General features: G+C 40.8%; 1 protein-coding gene across 1 annotated transcript; it reads right to left on the reverse strand.

Annotated features, from left to right (window-relative positions):
- Positions 1-5,527: 5,527 nt before the first annotated feature.
- LOC144250607 (uncharacterized) lies at positions 5,528-25,811 on the reverse strand. Its single transcript, XM_077793511.1, is given in 5 exon segments — positions 5,528-7,111; positions 8,250-8,369; positions 9,946-10,006; positions 22,646-22,774; positions 25,561-25,811. Coding segments are annotated over 5 exon segments (2,145 nt in total).
- Between the last annotated feature and the right edge of the window lie 1,082 nt (positions 25,812-26,893).

Consider the following 26,893-nt stretch of genomic DNA (forward strand, 5'->3'; position numbering starts at 1 on the left):
GGTTTATGATGTGGCATAATAAATTTTGTGAAGGGTAAAGAAAAATATATTTATAATTTAGACAATATGTTTTTTAAAACGATAGACTTCATCTAGGCTTCCGTATACACTATTTGAAATTTCACTGTCCCCACACTTGTCACAGCAATCCCCAGTAGCAAAAATAAATAAATAAATAAACACCATCAATCTCTAATTAAATCACTTCATATGTTTTTGATATGTTAAAACAAGGTATATGAAAACCAAAAATTCTTATAAAATCTGATGTGCTCCTCAGAATATTTAATAGTCTAACATATTTCTAATTCATGAAATATGGAAAAATCTGAGTTCTAACTGGGCATCCTGAAATGTTTAAACACAGTCAGTGATAATCACAGAGGAAAAATAAAATACCAACTACAGAAACACAGATATTCTCTATCTCAGCATTTGCCTTGGGTAAATTAATACTGCTTTGATGATCTGGTCCCGTCCGTAAGTATCCATACCCAATACCAAATATAATAAAAATTACTAATCCTATCTGATCAACAACTGGTATATATTTTGGCCTCAGAATTGGCTAATATTTTCTGTTTTCTCTATTTCAATAGCATTCTAATGCACATTGTCCTTATCACTACCAGGAACAAATAAATTTTCAGACTACTCAACAGCTTTTCACAAATCACCTGAGCAGAGAATCACAGCATCAGGTTTGTGCAGGAGCACATCATAAATTGCTGACATCCTCCTCCAAGGTTCCTTGACACACTCCGTGAAGACAAGAAAATCTGACACCTTTTAGGCTGCCCTGGACCAGGTGGCAATGTGTTCTTCACTTATCAGTTTCACTTGAGCTCCCCAATGACATCATCTATAAATCAGAGACCTCCATATGGAATTCCTCCACCAAAAGGCTCTGAAAAGACAGGCACGTTTAGCACCTTCAGAGACTCCTGCACAACAAAAGCTTTCACAAACTCTTTATGATAAGGACATTATGGCCACTTGTGATGACTACCAATTACAGAGGGATCCTAGAGCAAGAAGCTGCCCCTCGTGGACCTTGCTATATTATTACTTTTTAAAACCATACACTTGATTTTTATTGAATTGGTGAATTTTAAAGAGTTCCTGAATTAATAAACCATGCCTGAGAATCCAAAGAAGAAAACAATATATAATGGACAAGCCCATCCACCCATCATACGGTTTATTAAAACTTGGTTCCTAATGCATTTTTCTTGGGGATACTGGGAATTGAATTCAGTGGCACTCAACCACTCAGCCACCTCCCAGCCTTCTTTTTTATTTATTATTTGAGTTACTTCTTAGAGACAGGGTCTCACTGAGTTCTTTACTCCTTTTTATCAAGGGAGGCCACCTTTCAAATTACAACCCTGGGGATAAGGTTGTGGCTCAGTGGTTGACAATGTGTCTACCATGTGGGAGGCACTGACTTTGATTCTTAGGAAAAAAAAATTTAATATATATATAATTTTTTAAAAAATGAAAAGATGGTCTGGGTATGTGGCTCAAATGGTAGCGTGCTCACCTGGCATGCGTGGGGTGCTGGGTTCAATCCTCAGCACCACATAAAAATAAAATAAAGATGGTGTGTCCACTGAAAACCAAAAAATAAATATTAAAAAATTCTTTCTCTTTAAAAAAAGTCACAATCCTCCTGCCTCAGAATCTTGAGCCACTGGTATTTCAGGTGTATGCCACAGCACCTGGGGATTCTCAAGAATTTTGAGAATTTCAGAGTCTTTCATAAAATTTTAACAATAGTGGAATCTAAGCCTGCTGCGAGCCTTTAAAACTTCTAGTACACTGTACCATTAAATAAACCTCTCCATGTTTATCTCAGTTTGTTCCACATAAGCATCACACTACAAAAGTTTGAAAGAAAATGCATATATGAAGGAAAATATGTGGTTCAAGGTCCAAGAGATTACTTGTTATTATGTTTGGCCCCCAAATTATGTCTTTGGTATGACAAAGAATATTTTAATTCTCATTTAATCATTGTACATTCTCACTATTTGCTCAGCTACAAACCCAAATCCATCAGAAGGTAGCCACCCACCTGCCAGCTCACATGACAACACTACTGTCCAAAAGGGACAGGCAGGTCCTGTCAGGAGATTCTGTAGCCCTCCTAGGAATATTTAATAGTCTAACATTTTTTAATTCATGAAATATGGAAAAATCTGAGTTCTAACTGGGCATCCTGAAATGTTTAAACAGAGTCACTGATAATCACAGAGGAAAAAATAAAATACCAACTACAGAAACACAGATATTCTCTATCTCAGCATTTGCCTTGGGTAAATGCTGAGATAGAGTCTGATTCCTACACTGATGTACTCACCAAGACTGAACTCGTACAAACAATGCCTACACCCCATACAGCTGCATTCACTCCAGTCCCTCACACTGCCCAGGAGCAAGCCTGCAACTACTGCCTTTGGCAAATGGATGTATTACAAAGAAGTCCAGACTGCGACAAGTGCTCACACACCTCTATGCAATATTTCTTCTAAATCAAAGTTGTAAAACTAGGAAATTGCCACACTGGCTCATTGGCTGCAAAGAAAGTTTTTGGAAATCCTGGGAAGCGTTCAAAACTATCTTTTAAAGTTGAAGTTTTACTGGATGGCTTATGCTGTATTTATCAAAAACAGAAGGGCCACAGCACACTCTTTTGGCCTTCCTTTCCAAATGAGCACTAAGACACAGCAAAAGGCTGGAACAGAGATAGCAGTGACAATCAACCCATCTTTGGCGTGTTGGCAAACTTCAACATTTGGACACAAGTATGTAAGGAACTCTTACCAATGATCACACATGATCCATGACACCTGAATAGGTTGTGGGTGAGGTTTTGTTGAGGTGGCTTTGAATCCTTAGGACAAGTAACTGAATCCTTTAGCCTGAGCAGAAACAGCCCACTCCACAGCAAGTACTGCACAATATCACCTGATTGGAGGCTGTACCTTTATTAGTGATGTAGGGCACATGAGGCTAGACACCTAAGGAATGCTCCAGGAGCACATTGATTAGGTTCTGAGGGGTATCACTTAAAATTTTTTGGTTCACTGCTTGGAATTTCACTGATCTTTATTTACATCCAGTGGGACAAAGATGGAGGTTTATATTTTTTGTAGGGGTATACATAAAGATTTTGTTGTTGTTGTTGTTTTGATTACTTCACCGAAAGTGCTTTGTGTACCCATTGTAAGATTGGTCAGAGGTCTTCCAAGCTTTGCCACAAAAGCAGAAGTTTGTGTTATAACCCACATTGAGATCTTTGCAAAATCATTTCCTGACATTCTGTTGAAAGAAAATTATGGTGAAGGTCTCTTGAGAAGCTTATTTAAGATTATTTGGTGGAGAAGGGAGAGCCGCTATATTAGGACATCAGACTTGGATGCTCCTTACCAAGCCTTTGGTCATGTAGTGTGTGTTAAGAAAACCATCACACAATTTTTTCCAGGGCTACTGAGGTACTGTAAAACACAGAGAGAAATCAAGCCTGGGTTTTCTGGCATATTCCACCTAAGTATTATTCATGGGAAGAAAACGTAAATTGGATGTAGTTTTTTTTTAAAACAAATTCACTGGTATAAAAGACCTTTAAAAAGGAAGAGATCAGCTGCAATTGTAGAGGAAACACCTGCAGAGCTACATCGGCTGATGTGGTTATCCGTGGGGTCCACACTCACAGCTGCAGCAAACTCACCACCTGAGCTACGGAGCGTTCAGTGCTAGAATCCCTGCCTAGCATGCACAAGGCAGGATTCAGTCCCCAGAACTGGGAAAAGAAAAGAGTAAGCAACTCAAGTATAGGGCAAAATATATTTTGAAAAAGTGCCTCTCTAAACAATATACACAAATGACATTGTTTTATAATTCTCTTTAATGTGCCTACCTACAGCACAATACATGAGCCTTAGAACAAGCACAAGTGACAAGAGTGGTGGTCCCAGAGCCAACAACAGATCAATAAGCAATCAAGGAAAAGGAAGAGGCCAGCTGCAGGGTACATAGACACATCCCTATGGTCCCAGCTGACAGCCTCATCCCCTCTCAAAAAATAACAATTAAAAGGACTGTGGAGAAACTCAGTGCTAGAGCACTCCTGGGTGAAATCTGAACAAAGAAAGAGAGGAAAGAAGTTCAGAAGAGCCATTTCACCAATCTGTACCAAAGGCTGGAGTGGAGAGGCCTAAACTAACATACACAATATGTAATGAAACGTTAGACACAAAAGACTTAAAATACGGGAAAATGGAATCTAACAATAAGAGAGATTTAACCCAGAGAAACATGTTGCTTTCAAACCTTCATGCTGATGCAATGCTCCCCTCCAACCCAGGGTGCAGTTTTGTTACCTCTGAATACATTAAAAAAAAAGAAAGAAAGAAATGAAGGCACACACCATTTTCACACAGCTACAGTGGTTATCTCAACATAAATAAATAAAATGAAATAAAATAAAATTTTCCTCAAGTCTGAACAAATTCAAATGGTTCTGAAACAAGCAAAGTTCTCACCACATTTCTACATACAGGGCTTTTCTCCAGTGTGATTTCTTAAATGCTGTTCAAAGGGACCTGGAAAGTTGAAAGTGTTACTACAATTTTTAAAAATAGAAAAAGGATTTTCACAGATGTTAATTCTTTTATGCCTTTGGAGAAAACTCTCAAAACTGAATACTGCCCCACATGGCTTATCCTCAGCATTTTCTACAGTATGAGTCCTTTCATACAACTGAACAAAACTAGAACAGCTGAACCCTTTATATTTCTTACTTGCATAGGATTTATTCTTTTTATTCCAAAACAATATTCCCAGTCCTTAGGAAAAAAAATGAGAAAACTAGAAGATTTCCCACATTTCTCACATTCACAGGGCTTCTCTGCATGAGTGTTTTCATATATAATAAAGGAAATAGAGCTGACAGAATGTAGCAAATCCCCCAAATTCAGACGGTTTGTTTTTCAATGTGAGTGAAATGGCTTTGAAGGCAACAGGGAAAATGGAATGATTTGTGATATTTTTCACATTTAAAGAGTTATTCAGTTGGATGTGGTGGTGTATGCCTTTAATTCCTGAGACTCGAGAGGCTGATTCTGAAGAATCAATGTTGGAGGCTAGCGTCAGCACCTTAGGAAGACCCTAAGAAACTCAGCAAGTCCCCGTCTCAAAATAAAAAGTAAAAAGGAACTGGAATGTAGCTCAGTGGTAGATCACCACCAGACTAAATCCCCAGTGGATCGATTGATTGATCGATCTCTCTCTCTCTCACACACACACACATACATTCATACACCCACACAAACACACACACACACACACACACACACACACAAATTTACAGCTGTGTGAGCCTCTCTTGTCTTTGAGGATGATATGAAATGTGATTTACCATATTTCACATTCAAAGGATTTTTCTCCAGTAAACTTCCTACATGTATATGAGTGAAACAGTAATAACAGAAGAGTTTACCAATTGTTTTCATGCATACAACTTCTATGTAGTATGTGTTCTTTCACATGTGTGAAGCAGACAAGATGTGGCAAAGGCTTCTCCACGTTGTTGACATTCATTGGGCACCTCTCCAGTATACATTCTTCCATGTCTGTGAAGGTCACTGGATCTAGCAAAGGCTTTGCCACACTGCCTACATTCTTAGGGCTTCTCTCCAGTATGAGTGTGTTTATGCATCCGAAAGTAAAAGGCAGTAGTGTAGGCTTTTCCACATTGTTGACATTCATAAGGCTTCTCTCGAGTATGAGTTTGTTCATGTGAGTGAAGGTAAGAGGACTGAGTGAAGGCTTTGCCACATTGTTTGCATACATAGGACTACTCTCTAGTATGAGTTCTTTCATGTCTGCGAAGGGCAGAAGATCTAGCAAAGGCTTTGCCACACTGCTTACATTCATAGGGCTTCTCTCCAGTATGAGTTCGTTTATGTATCTGAAGGTAAGAGGCAGCAGTAAAGGCTTTTCCACATTGTACACATTCATAGGGCTTTTCTCCGGTATGCATTCTTCCATGTATGCGAAGATGACAAGATGAAGCAAATGTTTTTCCACATTGTTGACATCCAAAGGGTTTCTTTCTAGTATGTGTTCTTCCATGAATCTGAAGGCAACTAGATGTAGCAAAGGCTTTTCCACACTGCTTACATTCATAGGGCTTCTCTCCAGTGTGTGTTCTTCCATGAATCTGAAGGTGACTAGATCTAGCAAAGGCTTTTCCACACTGCTTACATTCATAGGGCTTCTCTCCAGTGTGTGTTCTTCCATGAATCTGAAGGTGACTAGATCTAGCAAAGGCTTTTCCACACTGCTTACATTCATAAGGCTTCTGTCCAGTATGTGTTCCTCCATGTTCAAGAAGCTGACGGGATGTAGCAAAGGTTTTGCCACACTGCTTACATACATAGGGCTTCTCTCCACTATGAGTTCTTTCATGTATGTGAAGGTCACCAGATCTAGCAAAGGCTTTGCCACACTGCTTACATTCATAGGGCTTCTCTCCAGTATGCACTCTTCCATGTATTTGAAGTTCACTGGATCTAGCAAAGGCTTTGCCACACTGCTTACATTCATAGGGCTTCTCTCCAGTATGAGTTTGTTCATGTGAGTGAAGGTGAGAGGACTGAGTGAAGGCTTTCCCACACCGCTTACATTCATAGGGCTTCTCTCCAGTATGCACTCTTCCATGTATTTGAAGTTCACTGGATGTAGCAAACGCTTTGCCACACTGCTTACATACATAGGGCTTCTCTCCAGTATGAGTTCTTTCATGTATGTGAAGGTAACGAGATCTAGCAAAGGCTTTGCCACACTGCTTACATTCGTAGGGCTTCTCTCCAGTATGTGTTTTCTGATGTATTCTAAGTAATCTGGGATAAGCAAAGTCTTTCCCACATACCTTACATTTGAAATGTGCATTCCCTGTGTGTGCGATCCTGTGCTTTTGAAGACTTGTCTGTGAACTAAAGGTTCGACCATCTTGTTTACATTCATAGAGTTTCTCTCCAGAGTGAGTTCTTTCATGTCTTCTAAATAAAGAGGAGAAATGAAAGGCTTTCCCACGCACCTCACACTGAAAAGGTTTATCTCCACTGTGTGTTATCATGTGTCTTTGAACACCTGGGAGAGAAGAAGAGGCTTCACCACATTGTTGACATTCACAGGGTTGCCCCCCAGTATGAGTTTCTTCATGTCTTTGAATGTCATTGGAACAACTGATGACTTTCCCACATACTGTACTTTCATGTGGTCTATCTCCAGTTTGTAACAACATTTGTGTGTGAACACTTTTGAGAGAAACCAGAGATTTCCTATATTGTTTAAATTCACATGGCTTCTCTTCACATTCCTCATGCTTATAGTATTTGTGTCCAGAGTGAGATGTGATGTGCCTATGAAGGAATGAAGGACATATGAAATCTTTTGCACACATAATGAAGTCACATGGATTTAATCTATTAAAATTTGTCTTTGTTTGATTAAGAATTGGAATCGATTTGAAGGTTTCCCCACACTATTCTGTGGGGAAAGTTTGAAGTTTACCATAGGACTTCTTTGAAGAAGAAGTGACCAGCACATAATTGATACCTAACTAATTCAGTTTTCTATTTATTTATAGGTCTTTACATTTCTACCAACATCAGGTAAAGGCTAGATTTTCTGACTTGTTAAAGTTGCCTGAAAATAAAGAGATTAAAAGGAAACAATCCTTTGCAACACAGCTTCTCTATGGCTATTATTCACATAGTCATATTCACATATGCAATTTCATAGTCCTTTTTGCATGTCAAATACTTTGAAAAGACTGAATACCTGTCACAGATAAGTATATATTTCTGGTAAAAAAATATTATAAGAATAAATACATTTTCAAATTATGCATACTTCTTCGGTTGGTTTGCTTTAAAAATTATATGACAGTTCTCAGATTCCCTCACGAATTCCTCTTGTGGGTACAGTTACCTTAGGTTGCTTCCACAGTTTTCAATCTGATCTTCAGTGGTCTTGTCTTCCCACTTGTTTCCTAAAATGAGACAACATAACAATCTTTATGAATATTTAGGACCTAGAAATGCTTTGCCAAATTTTAGGTGCCATTTATACTTCAATAATTCACCAACTGATTTCCTTTTCACCTTCTACATAAATGACCAAAATAAACATGAGTTCTCGATTTGATTAATTTTAAAACCAACATTATTACCTATAGAAGCCAGGTTTCTGAGGACTTCCCGCATCACATCTCTGTAAAGGTTCTTCTGGGGGGCATCCAGAAAAGCCCACTCCTCCTTGGTGAAGATCACAGCCACATCCTCAAAGGTCACTGAGATCTAAAATATCCCACAAATGTATAGTGGAGGCCAGGAGAGAATGACAGCATGAGAAATCTGCACTCAACATTCATGATGTTCACATGATTCCCTGGCCTCCTGATTAATTCCATGATTTGGTCCATCAAATCTTTACTACACTCAATTTCTTACACCCATTCCAACACTAGAAATTGGCTACTCAGAAGGCAAACATCATAGTGATTTATACCCTTCCTTTGGGGAGTTCACAGGAAGTAAGACAGGCTCCCAGATCACTCCTAACTTCTTTAATGGTTGCACCTCTATTACATGTCCTACAAATGTCCTGTGTGGGACAGAACTAATATAAGCACTTCTGATAGTACGTATCTTTAGAAAAGAAAGCTGATGAGTAGAAAAATGCAGGAATCATAAAACTAAGCATTTGAGAGAGATTCTGTCAACTACAGTGGCTCCCTGTACCTACAAGGTTAATGTAGGCAACATGGTATTTACTGATGTCTTGTTTCCTCTGAAAGTCTATTGTTCCATACTTAAAGAAATGCCTAGAACCAGCCCCCACTCCCACCCTCTGGGCATGGGGTCACTAAGGAGATTCCTTCATAGACAACATTTAGACAACATTTCACACAGGTGGTCACAATGTGTTAACTGGAGATTGAGCTCATTCTGTGTGATTACACTAATAACAACTAGAAGTTTGCAGGTGCTTTACTCCAGAACAAATTTAGTGAACTAGCTTACTATTATATGACCAAAATAAACATGAGTTCTCTATTTGATTAATTTAATGTATTTATTAATAAACACAACAATTTGATAATTTCTTGTGGTTACTGTCAAAGCAGAATGGGGTAAGTGGAAAGATGGCACGTGTCTTAGAAATAACTCTATGACCCAAAAATGTCACCATGGGATGGAGATGTAGCTCAAGCAGTAGTGCGCTTGCCTGGCATGCGTGCGGCCCAGGTTCAGTCCTCAGTACCACATACAAACAAAGATGTTGTGTCCGCCGAATACTAAAAAATAAATATGTAAAAGATTCTCTTCTCTCTAAAAAAAAACACAAAAATGTCACCTTGTCCAAAAAACAGCCATACAAAGTTTTATAACTCTGAAAACAATCTTCTTAATAAACAGCAGGCACTATTTTTCTAAGTCTCACAGCAACAATGAATGTCCAATGATTGTCAAACTCTTCTTAACAGGAGCTGGTTCACTACCATAATGTACAGTCATGAGACACATACCAATGTTGTGCTCAAGAACATTTTGAACAAGATTGGGCCACATATGCAATGGTTGTCTGTGGTGAAAGAGATTCATCGTGCCTGTAGCAATGGTGGTGCAAACAAACCTAAGGCAGAAGCTCTTCCAGAGTGTGGTAAAGCAACAAGTTTGTAGCCCAGAATTCTGAACTATCCCACACAGTCTGCATGTGAAAGAGGCCACCATTCACATCTGTAAGCATGCTATGATGTCTGCACAGTGATGGAACAGACAAAAAGAAAATGTCCCTGCCACTTACACAGAAGCATACTCAAGGACTGAAACCATACAGAACCACCCCAAACAATGAAGAACCCACAATTACCCTCAGAGACATCAGCCCAAATCTGTCAGGACAATGATGCAGACAGGAGGGCTTCATGGACCTTCAACCAAACGGGAAGCACACTGAGGTCTCAGGGTCACAGAAACATACTACAGGACATAAACCACACCCCTACAAGTGCACCACCAGTGAAATCCCATGTATGCTCAAAGAACATGAGAGCCAAAGCAGAAATCAGATCAGAAGAAGATGAAAGGCCTCCAGGGAAGGGGACATGAAACACAGGGCTCTGAACAGACACAGGACAAAGAGGTGACTCAAGAGAAAAGGTGACCATTTTGAAAGAAAAAAATGTAAAAGTCCATCATAGGAAATTCATAGAGAACACCAGAGGTGGCGCTGTATTGGTATCTAAGTCATCCAACACACATTTCAGAAAAGAACAGCTAAAAGCAACCAATGAAACTGCCGCTTCAGAAAACCAGAGAAAGAAGAGCAAGGTAAACCTAAATTGACCACAGGTAGGTTGCCGCAGTCTGGCTGGGCACAACTCAGGAGCCACGTGTCAAAAGAAACGAACTTCATTTTTAGAACCACACACGCCAAACAAAAAAGCTCCTAAGGAAAACCTTCAGAGCCCTACTGCCACCACCGGCTTCCCACAAGCCTCTCAACCTCCCCCACTCCTCCTGCTCTTGAGGCCGATTGGCTGGGTTGCGTGGGTGGAGCCAGAAAAGTCCCCCAATGAGCAGGTCCATAGGCTGAAAGGGCGGGGAAACAGCCCAATGAGCATCACTGCAGAGGAGCCAATCAGCTAGAAGTTGCTGGGGCCGCTGTGAGCCAATCATCAGCTGGCAGTCTGATAGTTTGCTGGGGCCCCTTCAGCTTGGCTCTCAACATCTCCCCCTCTCTGTTTAAACAAAAAGCATGTGGCTTAGGGACCATGCCTGCCTTGGGTTGTCCAATAGTACATATGGTCCTTACCCATTATCTTAGGTTGGTACCATGGCAATTGGATCTTACCCATCACTGACTACCGATCCAGTATACAGTCACACCTGTGGATAGGTCTTTGTACCAGCGGGGGGGGGGGGTGAGGTTCTTTGCCTCACGTCTGTTGGCCCCCAAATTTTTGATGAACGATCATGACAAGCAGAAGTGAGGAAGATACACCAAGACAATTGACGGCTCCTTTTGGAAAAATTGTACCACCAATGACATCATCAGCAAAAATACCCCAACGCTACCACAAGTCACTGCACCAACAGATAGTTCACAATGCATACAGGTGAGTTCACAATGCATACAAGTGATACATAGTCCAGGCAAGTTCTGCAAGCAGTTCAGTGATGGCTATTGCAGAAGCTGTAGATTGGTTTTATCTTTGTCTTCACCGGCACAGGGATGAAAATAGGAATTCTGGCAATAATGGCTAAAGAAAAAATTATGTAACATTCCAGAAGGCACTAAAAGAAAACAATTTTCTTAACAATTTACATTATCTTGAAGAGAATTATTAAATATAATGAAAAGGAAAGGTGAAAGTAAACAAACAGATCTGTTAACCTGCTTTTTTGTTCACATATTAAAACAATCCTCAACAGTTGTTTACCCAATTTAAAATAAACCATATAAATCACGTGAAAAAAAAAAATATTTGGATCCATTTTTTCATGAGCCCTCATCATATATGATATATGGACAAACGTACATACAAACATACAACATAAAACACAAGTGTGCACACAACACATAATAGTAAAGGCCTTATAAATTTTTACAGGTGAAATCTCCATTGCAATGTTTAAAAACTCTATAGTCAAAAAATAGAACTGATCAGCAAAACATTAACCTAGGTCTGTATGAGCTCAAAACACAAAATAGAACTTCATGATGTGGAAAAGGGCAATAATAAAATAGATATTGAAAAGAGCATCCTGGTTCTGTCACAGATGTAAGAGTAGCCAAACTGGAGTTCTGGATATCAACTGTTATGGATTTGAGCCAAATCATCTTCTTTTTGGTCTGTAGAAATACCTTTAGTTAGGGCTCAAGCAGTAGTGCGCTCGCCTGGCATGCGTACAGCCCGGGTTCGATCCTCAGCACCATACACAAAAACAAAAGATGTTATGTCCACCGAGAACTGAAAAATAAATATTAAAAAATTCTGTCTCTAACCCAAAAAAAAAAAAAAAGAAAGAAATCACTTTAGTTAATCTCTCTGGAATCCAAATCAGCTGCTGTTCTCCCTGTGGAAACACATAAACAGACCCCCTGACTCCAGACAATTACTGGGTCAGGACCTTTCCATTGTCCTGTTAGAATATCCTTCCAACGTACCTTGGGCTTATGTACATTTTTTGGACATATATGCCTTTCTGCAGCACTAAGCCCTGATGAATCCAAATTTTAAAAGTTTAGAGTAAAAAGGGTTATTTTAAGTTTAACTTTGGGGAATATATACCCCTTCCCAATTCCTTCTTTTTGCTTTAATAAGTACATTTTAATAGTTTAATGACCTCTTTCAACTATGCCTTGTCCCTGTGGATTGTATGGGATTCCTGTTATATGAGTAATGCCAAATGTTGAGCAAAATTGTTTAAAAGAGGTAGAAGTATAACCAGGGGCATTATTGGTTTTAACTGTTTTGGAACGCCCACAGTGGCAAAATTTTGTAAGCAATGAGCTATAACATCTTTAGTTTTTTCTCCGGCATGAAGGGAGCCCATCAAAAATCCAGAAGAAGTATCAACTGTAACATGCAAATATTTTAATTTTTCAAATTCTGGCAAGTGTGTGACGTCCATCTGCCAAATATGGTTAGGCATCAGTCCTCTAGGATTGACTCCAAGATTAACTTGTGGTAAAAAGGTCACACAATTTTGACATTGTTTTATTATTTGTCTAGCTTGTTCCTTAGTTATTTTAAGACGCTTTTGTAAAGTATTAGCACGGACATGGAACTTTTTATGAAAATTTATAGCTTCTTCTAGTGTAGAGAAAATATGTATGTCATGTGTAGTTTATCTGCTAAATCATTGCCCAAACTAAGGGCTCCAGGCAATCCTGTATGTGCCCTGATATGTCCTATAAAGAATGGATCTTTTCTGTCCCAGATTAGACTTTGTATAGTGGAAAACAAAGAGAAAACAGTAGAAGAAGGGGAAATCCTACCAGCATCTTCAAGGGATACTATAGCATTAACTACATACTGCCTATCAGATAATAAATTAAATACAGAATCTTTAAACATCACAAAAGCTTGTAATACTGCATTAAGCTCTACCTTTTGAGACGATTGTTTGGGTACTAAAAATGTAAAAGTTTGATCAGGTATAACTATTGCTGCTGTACCATTATTTGACCCATCACTGAATATATTTGGAGCATTCATGATAGGTGTTTTTCCTTGTCATTTTTGGAAAAATTACAGGATGCAATGACCAAAAAGACAATAAAGGATTAGATGATAAGTGGTTATCAAATGAAACATTAGATTAACACACAATTATTGCCCAACTATTTAACTCATTAGCTCACTCATCAATTTGATTCATAGTATATGGAGTAATCATTTTATTGGGAGAAATTCCAAACACTCCCTTTGCTGCTTTTATTCCTTTGAGTATTAATTGTCCTACAGCCTCAGGATAACTAGTAAGAATAGTGTTAGGAGAATAAGATAAATGTATCCATAATAATGGACCTTCTTGCCAAAATACTCCTGTAGGAATATTTTTTGTTGGTAGTACAATACATAAAAAAGGCAAACTTATATCAATTCTATCCAAATGCATATTTTCCATATATGTTTCCATGATTTTTAATGCCTTTCTTGCTTCAGGCGTTAACATTCGGGGTGAATTTGGATCTGATAAACCTTTTAGGATATCAAATAAAGGTCCCAACACTCCTGTTGGTATACTTAGATAAGGCCTTATCCAATTTATGTCTCCTAATAACTTTTGAAAGTCGTTAAGTGATTTGAGTTGATCTACTCGTATTTGAATTTTTGGTGGACGGACCATGGTTGAGGATAATAGAACTCCTAAATAATTAATTGGAAAATTTAATTGTACTTTATCTATTGCTATCTCTAGATTATAATTTTTTAATAAGTTTGTGAGTGTGGCATAACATTCTAGCAATGTGTTTTTATCTTTGTGTGCTAATAATACATCATCCATATAGTGAAATATTTGTAGTTCAGGATTTTGATTTCTAAGTGGCTGGATTACTTTGTTAACATAAATTTGACACATAATTGGGCTGTTAGCCATCCCTTGAGGGAGTACTTTCCATTCATATCTCTGATCAGGACCTTCATGATTCAGTGCAGGGATAGTAAATGCAAAACGTGGATTATCCTCAGGATGAATTGGAATTGAAAAAAAAATCTTTAATATCTATGACTAAAACACACCAAGTTTTTGGCAAAGCAGACAATTGAGGAATCCCCGATTGAGCAGGTTCCATAATAACCATCTCATTATTAATGGCTCTTAAATCTTGCAATAATCTCCATTTACCAGATTTCTTTCTGATGACAAAAATTGGAGTATTATGGGGAGATACAGAAGGTTGTATATGTCCTTCTGCTAAATGTTGTTTGACCAGGTCATGGGCTGCTTGTATCTTTTCTTTACTCAGGGGCCACTGAGGAACCCATACTGGTCTTTCTGATTTCCAAGTAATTTTTATTGTCTCAGTGGCCCTTTCTGAAAATCCAACCCATGTGTGTCCATTCCTTGATCTATTTGTATTGGTGCTGCTATACCTTGTTCTTGTTTTTCTAATCTTTATTCTTTCCTAAAACCTTGTCTAGTCATAATAGTGGGTGCATTTTGGTTGATGTTATTTGTTAATGTCAATCCTAATTGATCTAGGACATCTCGTCCCCATAAATTTACGGGAATATGATCCAATACATATGGCTGTATAGTTCCTTCACATCCTTCAGGATCCTTCCAATCTAATACCATTGCACTTCTATGGGGATTAGTCACCACTCCTAGGCCTAGAAGCGTTTGAGTGGCCTGTTGTAATGGCCAATGTTTTGGCCATTCTTGATGAGAGATGATGCTAAGGTCTGCACCTGTATCCAGTAGCCCATTAAATTCATGTCCTTGGATATTTAGTTTTAGCATGGGGCGAGAATCTAAATTCAAAGAAAGCATAGCCCAATCTACAATTGTGGAGCCTAATCCCTTGGAACCTCTTTCTACAGTATGACTGGAAAATTTATCATGTAGGCTGGGTATTAGTAGTAACTGTGCTCTTCTATCTCCAGGTGAAATTACTGATATACCCTTTGGAGAACTGGCTATAATTTTTATTTCACCTTCATAATCAGGATCAATTACCCCAGGACTTATCATAAGTCTTTTTAGAGTAGAAGAGCTGCGTCCCAATAATAAGCCTACCGTTCCTTTGGGAAGAGATCCTTTCACCCCTGTGGGAATGATTTGAACTCCCATCTCTGGAGTTAGTACTTATCTGGCGGAGGCGCAGATGTCCAACACTGCGCTCCCTCTGGTTTGTCTGATGAGGGATCTGATGGACAATGTGTCCTGGGCACTACCCTGATGGGGTTGCTGGGTTCCTCCAGTGCTCCGTATATTTGTGATTTGGGGCCCCGGAGCATTGGGCCCCCCTGTCCATTTTTTGGCAATGGAGCCCGATGTCTTTCTCCATGATATCGTGGATAAACACCTGGTCCTTGTTCATTTTTTGATAATGGAGTACCCTCTATGGTGGTTTGAGAATGGCATTCATTAGCCCAATGTTTCCCTCTACGGCATCCTGGGCAAATACCCAGTATTCTACTCCTTTGATACCTAGTTTTGTTAAACCCTCCTCCTTTGGGGCAATTCCTTTTAAAATGTCCTGTTTCTTCACAATCGTAGCATGTTCTTGGCCTGGCATCTAAAGCCTGTTTTACTGCAGCTGCCATGATTTGCCCTTGTTCATTAATGTCTCTGGCATCTAAAGCCTGTTTCACTGCAGCTGCCACGACTTGCCCTTGTTCATTAATGTCTCTGGCATCTAAAGCCTGTTTTACTGCAGCTGCCACGACTTGCCCTTGTTCATTAATGTCTCTACATAATTTAATATATGTGTTTAAATCTTCATGTTTCCATGGTCTAATGACTTCTCTGCACCAATGATTCGCTTGCTCATAAGCCAGTTGTATTATTAATGGCATTGCTTGTTCTGTATTCCCAAAAACTCTAGTAGCTGTTTGAATAAGCCTATCTACAAATTCAGCATAAGATTCATTAGCACTTGTATTACCTTAGATAATTGACCTTGTAAACCTCCATGCCCTTGTAATGTCTTCCATGCCCTAACCGCATCTGCAACAATTTGTGCGTATACACCAGGATCATATGCAATTTGTTGCTGCTGATCCTCAGAAGGTCCCTTTCCTAACAACATATCTAGATTTCTCTGAGGATAACCAGCTGCTGCATTTTGCCTAGCCGTCTCCTTGCAAAATTCCTCATTGGCAACCTTCCATAACAGGTATTGTCCTCCATTTAGCACAGCTTTACACATATTAGCCCAATCTGCTGGCGTCATGTTCAAGTTGGTAATGGATTCGACCATGCTTACAGTGAAGGGTGCTTGAGGACTATAGGTTGTTACAGCCTCTTTTAGCTGCTTCACTTTTTTGAAATTTAAAGCATGGTGAATTCGCTGCCCTCCTGCCTCAAATACAGAGCATATTTGAGATCCTGTCTCAGGATCCCAACTATCTGCTGCGGGGGTTGGGGGCCTCCCAGCATATGGAGGTGGCCTTGTTGGTTGGTCACTTACGTCCTCTGGTGATAGAAAGGTGTTAGTAGCAGTCTCTTGTAGAGGTGGTGTTGTTGGTTGGACACTTACACCCTCTGGTGATAGAAAAGTGTTAGTAGCAGTCTCCTGATGTAACTTTCCCCCAGACGGCTTTTTCTGCTTGACACTTTCTTTCTCTGACTAGCTTAAGAGGCCTTTGGACTAAGCAAACAACATACGAACATCCACAATGGCAATGTGCCAACTGGCAGAGTCCCTGGGCTTTTCTTTTCTATTCTTTTTAAATCTTCACCATGATGGTTCCATTGTGATATATTCAACAACTCCTCCTTAAAAAGCCATGGGCTACATTTTTGTATTGTATCAACGTATGACCTGACTGCTCTTGATTTTACTGGGATGCCTCCTTCCTCTAACAATTTACTTAACACTCTTTCGGTTTGTTTTTTACTAGTTTCTGATCCCATATTTCTACTATACTACAACCCAACATGATAACGCCAAACAAAACCGAGATAGAATGAAATAAAAATGGAACAACAAAAAATCATTATAGCCTTTCTATCCTCCTGAAATGTGCATCCATCCTTTCTCCCTATCTGTTCCTCAGATGTAAATAGTTTTTCCTTAGATGTGAGCGGTTTTTCTTCTGTCTCACTCATCTCCAAGGACAGGCAACTTCAAACAAAAGTGAAGCAAAACAAAAGAAGAATCTTAAAATGGCTACCCATCCTCTCACCCTGCCCTCAGGGGCAAGCAGTTTACCTTATCACTTACCCTCAGTCATTCCCCATGCGGCCCACCAAATGCCGCAGTCTGGCTGGGCACAATTCAGGAGCCACTTGTCAAAAGAAACAAACTTTATTTTTAGAACCACACATGCCAAACAAAAAAGCTCGTCAGGAAAAACCTTCAGAGCCCAACTGCCACCACCGGCTTCCCACAAGCCTCTCAACCTCCCTCACTCCTCCTGCTCTTAGGGAAATTGGCTGGGTCACGTGGGAGGAGCCAAAAAGTCCCGCAATGACCAGCTCTGTAGTCTGAAAGCACGGGGAAACAGCCCAATGAGCATCACCGCAGAGGAGCCAATCAGCTAGAAGTTGCTTGGGCCGTCGTGAGCCAATCACCAGCTGGCAGTCTGAAAGTTTGCTGGGGCCCCTTCGGCTGTGGCTCTCAACAGTAGGTAACAGAGAAAGGGTTGATGAAACCACAATCAGGAAATCCGCAGTCTGCAAAATCAAGTTCTTCATGAACATCAGCATCACTGATTAACTAACAAAAGGCTAAGAATACAGAGGACAGAGACTGGGGTTGTGGCTCAGTGGAAGAGTGCTTGCCTAGTGCTTGGGAGAAACTGGGTTCCATCCTCACTGCCACATAAATAGAAAGAAAGAAAAAGTGTAAAATATACAATAATATTAAAGAAAAAAACAACAAGGACTGAAAACCTACTAACAGATTTAAAAGTGTCATCGTCAACAATGCATTGGGACTTCAGATTATCACAAATGTGCTTGACACAAATTAGACAACTTACTGAAACGGGACCATTTCTTTGAGAGAGACAATCTCCTACAACTTACACATAAGGGGAAATACACAAAACAGATGAGCCCATGGCTGCTGAGAAAAACAGACTCAATAACTAATTACTTCCCAAAAATGCAAAGCAAGGCTCTGACATCTCAAACAGGCTTCCATGAGACACATAAGAACTGCCACCAGTTTTCTACTTTTTTTCCAGAACATAAAAGCTGAGTTAACACCTCCTAAGTCTTCCTGAGGCATAAGTTACCATATTACCCAAATTAAACAGATGAAGAAAAGTATTGAATAGAAAAGAAGACTATGAATGATGCTCATAATCATAAATGCAAAATTTAATCATAAATGCAAAAAAAGGTACAATTAAGTCATCACACTCCAGGTGTCTATGCAAATGATGTGAAAATTATGGGCACAGGAACCCTCACTGCAGTGACTACAGCAGCCATATCCAGAACTGCCCAAGCTAGATGCAAGGAAGATGCACCTTTCAATACTGAATGGACAAGCTGAAGAGCATCACCCAGAAAATGAGCCCTGCAGCCTGGAAAGATACAGCACCCTTAAAGGCAGAATGGTAAGTGAGAGAAGCCAGTTTGAAATGACCAAGTGCTGTAAGATCCCAAGTCATGAAAATTCTGAAAAAGACAACATTATAGATGCACTAGCAGAACTGATGGGTGCCAGGGACTTAGGGGGCAGAGAGGGAGGAAGGAATGAGGAGGAGTGATGAACAGGTGGAACATTGGATTCCCAGAGCAGTGAAACTCTTCTGTATGACATTATCTTGTATACGACGTGACACACACAATCACATCACACAGACAAGAAACCCTAAGGTAAAGGGTGAACTTTGGCTTATCATAAGATGTTGCTTCATCCATTCTCTTTATCCAATGTTCAACACTGGTTTAGTAACTAACAAACACCCTACACCAATGCAATATGTTGAAAACAGTGGAGACTATCAGCTGGAGAGAAGGGGTATTTGATACTATGTGTAATGGCACATTTAATTGTCACCTTGATTGGGTTAAAGGATGCCAATGATTAATGAGTTTCTGGGTGTGTCCATGAGGGTGTGTCTACAAAGGATGCGCATATGGGATAGTGAGCCAAACTGGAGAACCTCCTTAAGCTAGGCAGCACCATCCAATAGGACGGTGTCTTGGGTGGAACAAAATTCTTCACTCTCCCAAAGTGGACACTGCCAGTGAGTTTCCAGAATCTTTGGTCTGGACTAGGGCAGCACCATTGATCCCCCTTGTTCTGAGGCTTCGGCCTCTGGGACTCTGCAGCTAGTACTTCTCCAGCCTGCAGATGGCCACTGTGGACATCCACCTTCGGGTCAAGTGGACCAATCTAATGACTCCCCTTTGATAATTACACTTCCTCTTGATATTTTTCCTCTAGAGAACACTGACTAAAACAATGTAAGCCTAAAATTGCTCATGAAAACAAAGTATATCTAATAAAGAAGTAAATAAACTATAAAGCCATGAAGTTTTAAAAATGTATACATAAGAAACGATATTATATGCTAAATACATTTTTCATAATAATGCAAAAATAAAGCAAAGAGGAAGAGTCATAGTTACAAATTTCAAAAGTATGAACAAAAGCAAGAAAACTGATTTTCAATACTATTTGCATCTGGACAGAAATTGGATGATAAGTCTTCAAAACTCATTCCAACTACTGGTGTAGTGGTGTGCACCTGTAATATCAGCCACTAGGGAGGTCAAGGCAGGGAAATGGCAAAAGTTTGAGGCCTCTCTCAGCAACATAGCAAGACACTCAGAAATTTAGTGAGACTGGTCTTCATCAAAAATAAAAAGGGGGTCTGGGACTGTAGCTGAGTGGCAGACCACTTGCTAACATTTATGAGGCACTGGGTATGATCCTAATCACCACAGAAAAATAAATAAAATAAAGGTAGTCTGTCCATCTACAACTATACAAAATATTTTTTGAAAAAGAAAAAGAAAACACACATAAATAAGAAGGGCTGAGGATGTGCTCAGGGGTCGAGTGCCTGTAGGTTTTTTCCCCAGCAAAACACCTGCCCACCTCCAGAACGTTGCTCAGAAATTGAAATTCATTTCTGGGAGATAACTAAGCATGAGCAAGTCCATGGCATCAATTCCCAGCACTCAATGAGGAAGCAAATAAATAAACAACAGTCTACAATACGAATTCTCTTGGGCTGGAGAGTAGCTTGGTAAGCTACATGTAGTGAGAGATAAAAATGATTATAATACAAAAGGTACACAATTAGAGGCATAACAACACAACAAAATCAGTGGAAAGACACCACACTTTCGCACAAAGAAGACTGAATGTTCCCATGATCTAAACTCTCGGAAAAAACACTGAGTGTTTCAGTAAATTCTGTGAAATTTAGGGCATGGTTTACTGTATTGTGGAGGTAAATTTAAGAAAAACTACATCTAAAAATGGAAATAGTAGGGTTGGGATTCTGGCTCAGCAGTAGACTGCTTGCCTAGCACATGAGAGGCCCTAGGTTTGATCCTCAGCACCACATAAAAATAAATAAATAGGTATTGTGTCCAACTACAGCCACAACAAAAAATACTCTTCAAAAAATTGGAAATAGTAAAATGTATCTAAGACCAGGCAAAATGTTGTACAAGACAGAGAGAATAGAGAGAGCATTTATGTTACTCCCAAATTTCATAAGCTAAAAGGCTAGCTCCCAAAGGGGTGGCCCTACGAGGAGGCAGTTGGGAGGGAACAGGAATTAGGTGAGATGGTGAGGGGATCAGCACCGTTATTTAGACACATGGATCTCTCTTTTGCAGAAAACAGGTGTCATTTACTCTTTCACTGATATTCAGTGATTGAATGATTACAGTTGGGTATTCAAGGTACTGCCAAAATTGTCCTTAAAATTTACAATGAGACGGTTGTGATGGTGCATACCTGTAACCCCAATGGTTCAGGACTCTGAGGCCCTAGATGATGTAGCAAGACTCTGTCTCAAAACAAAGGATCTAAAAGGGGCTGGTGGTTAAGCACCTCTAGGTTTCATTCCTGATAACAAAAAACCACATAGTTAGCATGAACCTGCCAAGTTCAGACAACAACGGTGAAAAACTGTCGTCCTTTGTCAAATTCATCACCTTGTGAAGGACAGATACTAGTTTTCATGAAATCACATTCGGGCTGGGGATGTGGCTCGAGCGGTAGCGCGCTCGCCTGGCATGCGTGCGGCCCGGGTTCGATTCTCAGCACCACATACAAACAAAGATGTTGTGTCCGCCAAGAACTAAAAATAAATAAATATTTAAAAAAAAAATGAAATCACATTCATAAATTAATCCACCACTATTTTTGTAGAATTGGACTCAAATTCTGCAGCACTAATGCAAGACAGAGTTTCTCTGTATCTTACGTGGTATTTTGGAAGCGAGGATTGGATTTCAATTTGAAACCACTGAAAAGACAAATCTGAATCTTACAAACTTTCTACACATACTCAGGGGTAGCAAAAGGTAAATTAGGCAATTAGGTGTTTTCTTTTTCTTTTTTTTTTCTTTTTTGTTTGAAGCCCCCGAGATTAAACCCAGAGATATTACTACTGAGCCACATCCCCAGTCATTTTTATATTTTATTTTGAGACGCAGTCTCACCAGGTTGCATAGCCCAGCTAAGTTGCTAAGGCTGTCCTCAAATTTGCAACACACCTGTCTCAGCCTCTGGAGCAGGAAGGATCACAGGTGTGCACCACTGTATCTGGCTGTAAGCTGGGATTTTTAACAACAACAAAAAAGGTGGATTTTAATCCACCTCTCTCTTGCCTCTTTAATAATAGTCCATCCCATTTGGCTCTGAATAAATAAACCTGGGCCTCAGATAAGTGAGCACATCATTTCAAAGTGATACACAGAAATCTTTGGTGCTGAGGGAGCACACATGTGTCAGGCTCAAGGGGCAGGGAAGGTCCCTGACAGCTGGGACATGCTTCCTCCTGGTCTGGCTCATGGAAAGCATCCAGGATCACCCTCCCAGGCACCTGGACCATGACTCCAGTCTATGAGGCTTTTCAGGTCTGCACAGCTCTGCACTGGGGTGGGTGGTCCTTATGCTCTGGGAGAGGTTTTGCTCCTTCACACCATGAGAGACCTCAAGGGCAGGAGTCACTGCTGACCTGGCCCCTCAGCACCAGCATCCACAGGCTGACTGTCCACCTGGCTCCAAGGAATGGGAACAGAGCTTGGGGAAAACAAGGTCCCAAGGAAGTAGCTGTTTAGATGAGGCCTTTTCCAGGAGATTCCAAAGCCCAGGGCCCCCAGCAGCTTCCCTGAGAGCCTGCACCCCACACCTCAGGCTGTCCTCTGGGAGCAGCTGACCCAGGGCCTGAAATTCTGTTCACCCTGCAAGGCACACGGCAGCTATGGGCACTCTGTGGCAGCTCCAGGAGAGGACAGTGGCTGAGGACATGGGACTCTGTGATGTGTCCAAAGGGAACCTCTGCCCAAGAAATCGGACATGGTGCCTACACCTAAGGAAGATAAAAGAAAAAGCCACAAGATTTTTACACCTGTGAACTCAAGTTCTCTATACAGTTGCATCTACATCAAAGAACCTTCAGAGTACTTGACTTTGGCTAACTAGACCACCATGAGGGTGGAAAGGCAGGGTTCTGTATGGAGAGCAAACATTATCTCGGGCTACCTTAAGCCCTTTAATAGCCAATCATCTTAATTTCTGTATCAGACCACAATCTCAAAACTTCTCAGAATATATCACTAACCTGACCAGACGTCTCCAAAATCTATCAAAGCTCAGAATGCAATAACAGACATACAGAAGAAATTTTCTTTACTTTTTTTCTGGACCCCACCAGTCTGATGTTCCTACCAATGCAATTGGTTAATGCACTGATACACAGTTTCTTTTATAAAAGTTCATGGAGGCCAGGCACAGTGGCACACAACTGTAATCCCAGCAGCTTGAGAGGCTAAGATAGGAGGATTGCTAAATTCAAAGCCAGACTCGGCAACTTAGTGAGACCATCAGGAACTTAGTGAGAGCATGTCTGAAAATACAATATAATAAGGGCTTGGAAAGTGGCTCAGTGTTTAAGTGCCCCTTGGTTCAATCCCTGGTATATTATAAAGGGAAAAAAAAAAGAAAAAAAATTAAAGAAAGAAAGAAAATAAAGAAGAAAGAAAGAAAGAAAGAAAGAAAGAAAGAAAGAAAGAAAGAAAGAAAGAAGTGATGTAATCTCTTCCAGGGAGGGTCACACACATCATTCATGGTAACATGAATCCATGTTCCTTAGTATGATAACTAATATTTGGGTTAAAATGAACTATTTTCTGTAGCTGGGGTTGTCCATGCCTTTAATCCCAACAGATTGGGAAGCTGAGGCAGGAGGATCACAGCTTTCAGGCCAGGCTGGGCACCACAGCCAGATCCTTTCTGAAAATCATACTGAAAAGAGCTGGGGATGAAGGACAGTAAAGGAATCAGACATTAGTATAGTGGCATCCCCTTTTTTCACAGAAAATTCTAACTGGGTTTCTCCAGAAATCTGCACCATGGCTAATTTTAGGACTGTCAACAAAAGAGTGTCCACAAAAAAGTTCAGTGTGGATAAACTTCCTATTTTTGTGTTCCCCTATTTTACTGGGCTGCTAGTCTGGAAGAAATCAGCACTCCAGGTGCTGGACTCCCCCTTACTAGTTTTTTACACACGTGTATCCAGTATAGTAGTTTGTAGAAATGTGCAAACAAGGCCTCTGGCTTTGAGCTGGGCTTCACAGACAAGTCACCAACTGGGCTCCATGGTAACAGCTGGTGGGGGAGGAAAAAAAGGGGAGAAGAAGCTCTCCCCTCCTCAGGTGCTGTCCTTGAAGGGTTAACTTGGCCAGAACAGAGAAAGAAAAACCTGCATTTATGTGTGTGATGTGACAACTTGACTATGGTGACTCCACTTTGTGAACTCAGCCATGACACTGAAAAAGCTCATGACTGGGGCCGTTTGGATTCTTTTGTTCATGAAAATTCCCCCAAGAACACACAATGATCTATGGGGCCAACTGGAGACTAACTGACCACAACTTTCAGGCTTGCTTACGTTGCCTGAACCCCCAAACTTCCCTTTTGTGGTTTTTGTGCTTAAATATGGAGCCAACTGAAGGCAGGGGCACCACTCTGACCATCTCATTCTTTCCAGAGCACAGTGTCTGCCACTGGCCAGCAACAAAGGCTTAACTGGAATGAGACTGTGTGGTCCGAGAGTTATTTGGGGGTCCCGGTATTACAATGTGAACTTCTGAGCCCCTCCCCTTACATGCTGGGTATAAAATTCTGAAACCACCTGAACTCGGGGTTCAGGAGATGGATGGATTGAATACAGCAAAGCATTGCCCTCTGAGACTGGCTGCAGCCACATAGAACTGTTTCCAGCTCTCTTCAGTGCCTTGCCTCCTTTGTCCCTACATCATTATCACCCCGTGTGCTTACCTAACTACAGGACGGGTGTGACTCTACATTATGGACTCTCAGAAAAAGGAGCACTTATACTCTATTGATGTAGCCCAGAATTCCATACCCCTGGGATCTACAAACAACCACCTTATTCCCTTTAAAGCAGTTATTCTGACCAAACACAAGAAAGTGTGAAGTGATCATTCTTTCCCCTCAAGGATAATATTCACAAATAGAAAGCAAATGCTTTCAAAACTGTTCTTCTTGCCAGGGACATTTGGCACAGGCCTGTAACCCCAGTTAAGCGGGAGGCTGAAGCAGGAGGATCACAAATTGGAGGCCAGCCCAGATTCCAACACAAGGGGAAGGGAGGAAGGGAGGGGGGAAGGGAGGGGGAAAGGGAAGGGGAAGGGAAGGGGGAGGGAGGGGGGAAGGGAAGATTGATTGATTCTTTCCAATACTTCACTAAGCGATAATGACAATTAGCAGGCGGTGTCCATTTGAAACGAGTGGGAAGAAGAATGTCTGGCTGAGCTGGAGGTGGGGGGAAGGTGGCCTTTTAGAGGGCAGGAGGCGCCTGCAATTTGGAGGCCCTCCACTGGGTGGAGCTCCACTGGGAGAAGGAAGGTGCACTTAGGGCCCTGCTTCCCACACGTTGGGAAAAGTGAGTGCGGGCCACTGGTAGGGAGCAAAGGGGACACCTGGGACCTGAGCCTCCCTTCCAAACCCAGGGAACCAGGGGACAGGGCCCAGGGCCACCCGACAGCGGCGACTCCGCGCCACTCAGCAGCTCGCCCGCCCGCCCGCCGGGCCCCAAGGCAGGTGCTGAATGCCTACCTTCAGCGAACTCACCATTTTTGGCTTCTCTTGTGACCTGGCGTCCTCTGGAGGAACCTGCGGGCACCCGAGATCCCCGAGAACACGGCAGCGCAGTCACCCGGGTCCCTGGAGCAGGAGCAGCCCAGTCGGTGAGGAAGAAAAGCCCGCGAGCTTGCGGAAGCCCGCCCTTCCCCTCCCTCTGCGCACCGATTGGACAGTTCCTCCCATAGACCAGGATGGATGGCCTCCAGGCCCGCCTCTGGATCGTGACTGACAGCTAACATCATCCAATCATTGACTGAAATTAGGTAGAGTGACAGATTCATGGCCCCAGCCCTTTTCAGGAGGAGCTTCCTGGCTGTGCTGGGAAGGAATCCACGTGGGAAGCCTTGGCTTAGCCTCTGGGACAGAGGGGACACCTGGCACTGAGCTAGGCTTCAGCCATAGAGTGCTTTCCGAGCATGGCGAGGCCCTGGGTTTAACCTCAACACAAAAACAAAGCACAGCTTCTCCAGGAGGCTGAGGCTGGAGGAGCCCAAGGTCAGGTCTGCATCTGCAAACAGTGAGTCCCTGCCTTAAAATAAAATGAAAAGGTGGGGATGGAGCTCAGAGGTCGGGGTCAAGCCCCTTTGGGTTTATTCCCCAGTACCTTAAAAAACAAAGAACGATATTTTATTATATATTATATATAATATATATTTTGTATATTTTTTGTATATATAAAATATATATCATATTTTTATAAAATATATATAATATATTATATATTTATATATAATACGTATTTTATATAATATGTTCTATATATATAAAATATATATTTTATATATAAAATGTGTATTTTATATAATATATTCTATATATAAAATGGATACTTATATAATATATTTTATTTATATAAAATATATTTTTATATGTAAAATATATATTTATATATAAAATATATAATATATATATATATTTCTCACACCAAGTACATCTAATCAGAATATTATCTATCATATATTATATATAATATATATAATATATATATATATATATATAAAATATTTTTCCCCCAGCTGATGCGATCTCATGTTAGAAAGACACGGTTTCCAAATTTTTGAAACACTTTTTAACGATATCATATATATGACCCATATATAATATCTAAAAATGGAAACAATTTGAAAGCTATTTAGTAACTCTCCTCACCTCCTGGCCTCTGTTGCTTTGAGGAGGCTCCTGATCTATGGAAGGAAGCAGCTGGGGTTGGCTCTGATGCCCAAGGCTCCCTCCCCAGCAGAAAGGGTGGGGGAGGAAGGAAGGCGATCCTCTAGGGCAGCAATGTGCGGTGGAAATAAAATGGGTGCTTTGTGCTTAGTGT

The sequence above is a fragment of the Urocitellus parryii genome, chromosome 16, assembly GCF_045843805.1.
Source record: "Urocitellus parryii isolate mUroPar1 chromosome 16, mUroPar1.hap1, whole genome shotgun sequence".
Taxonomy (NCBI): domain Eukaryota; kingdom Metazoa; phylum Chordata; class Mammalia; order Rodentia; family Sciuridae; genus Urocitellus; species Urocitellus parryii.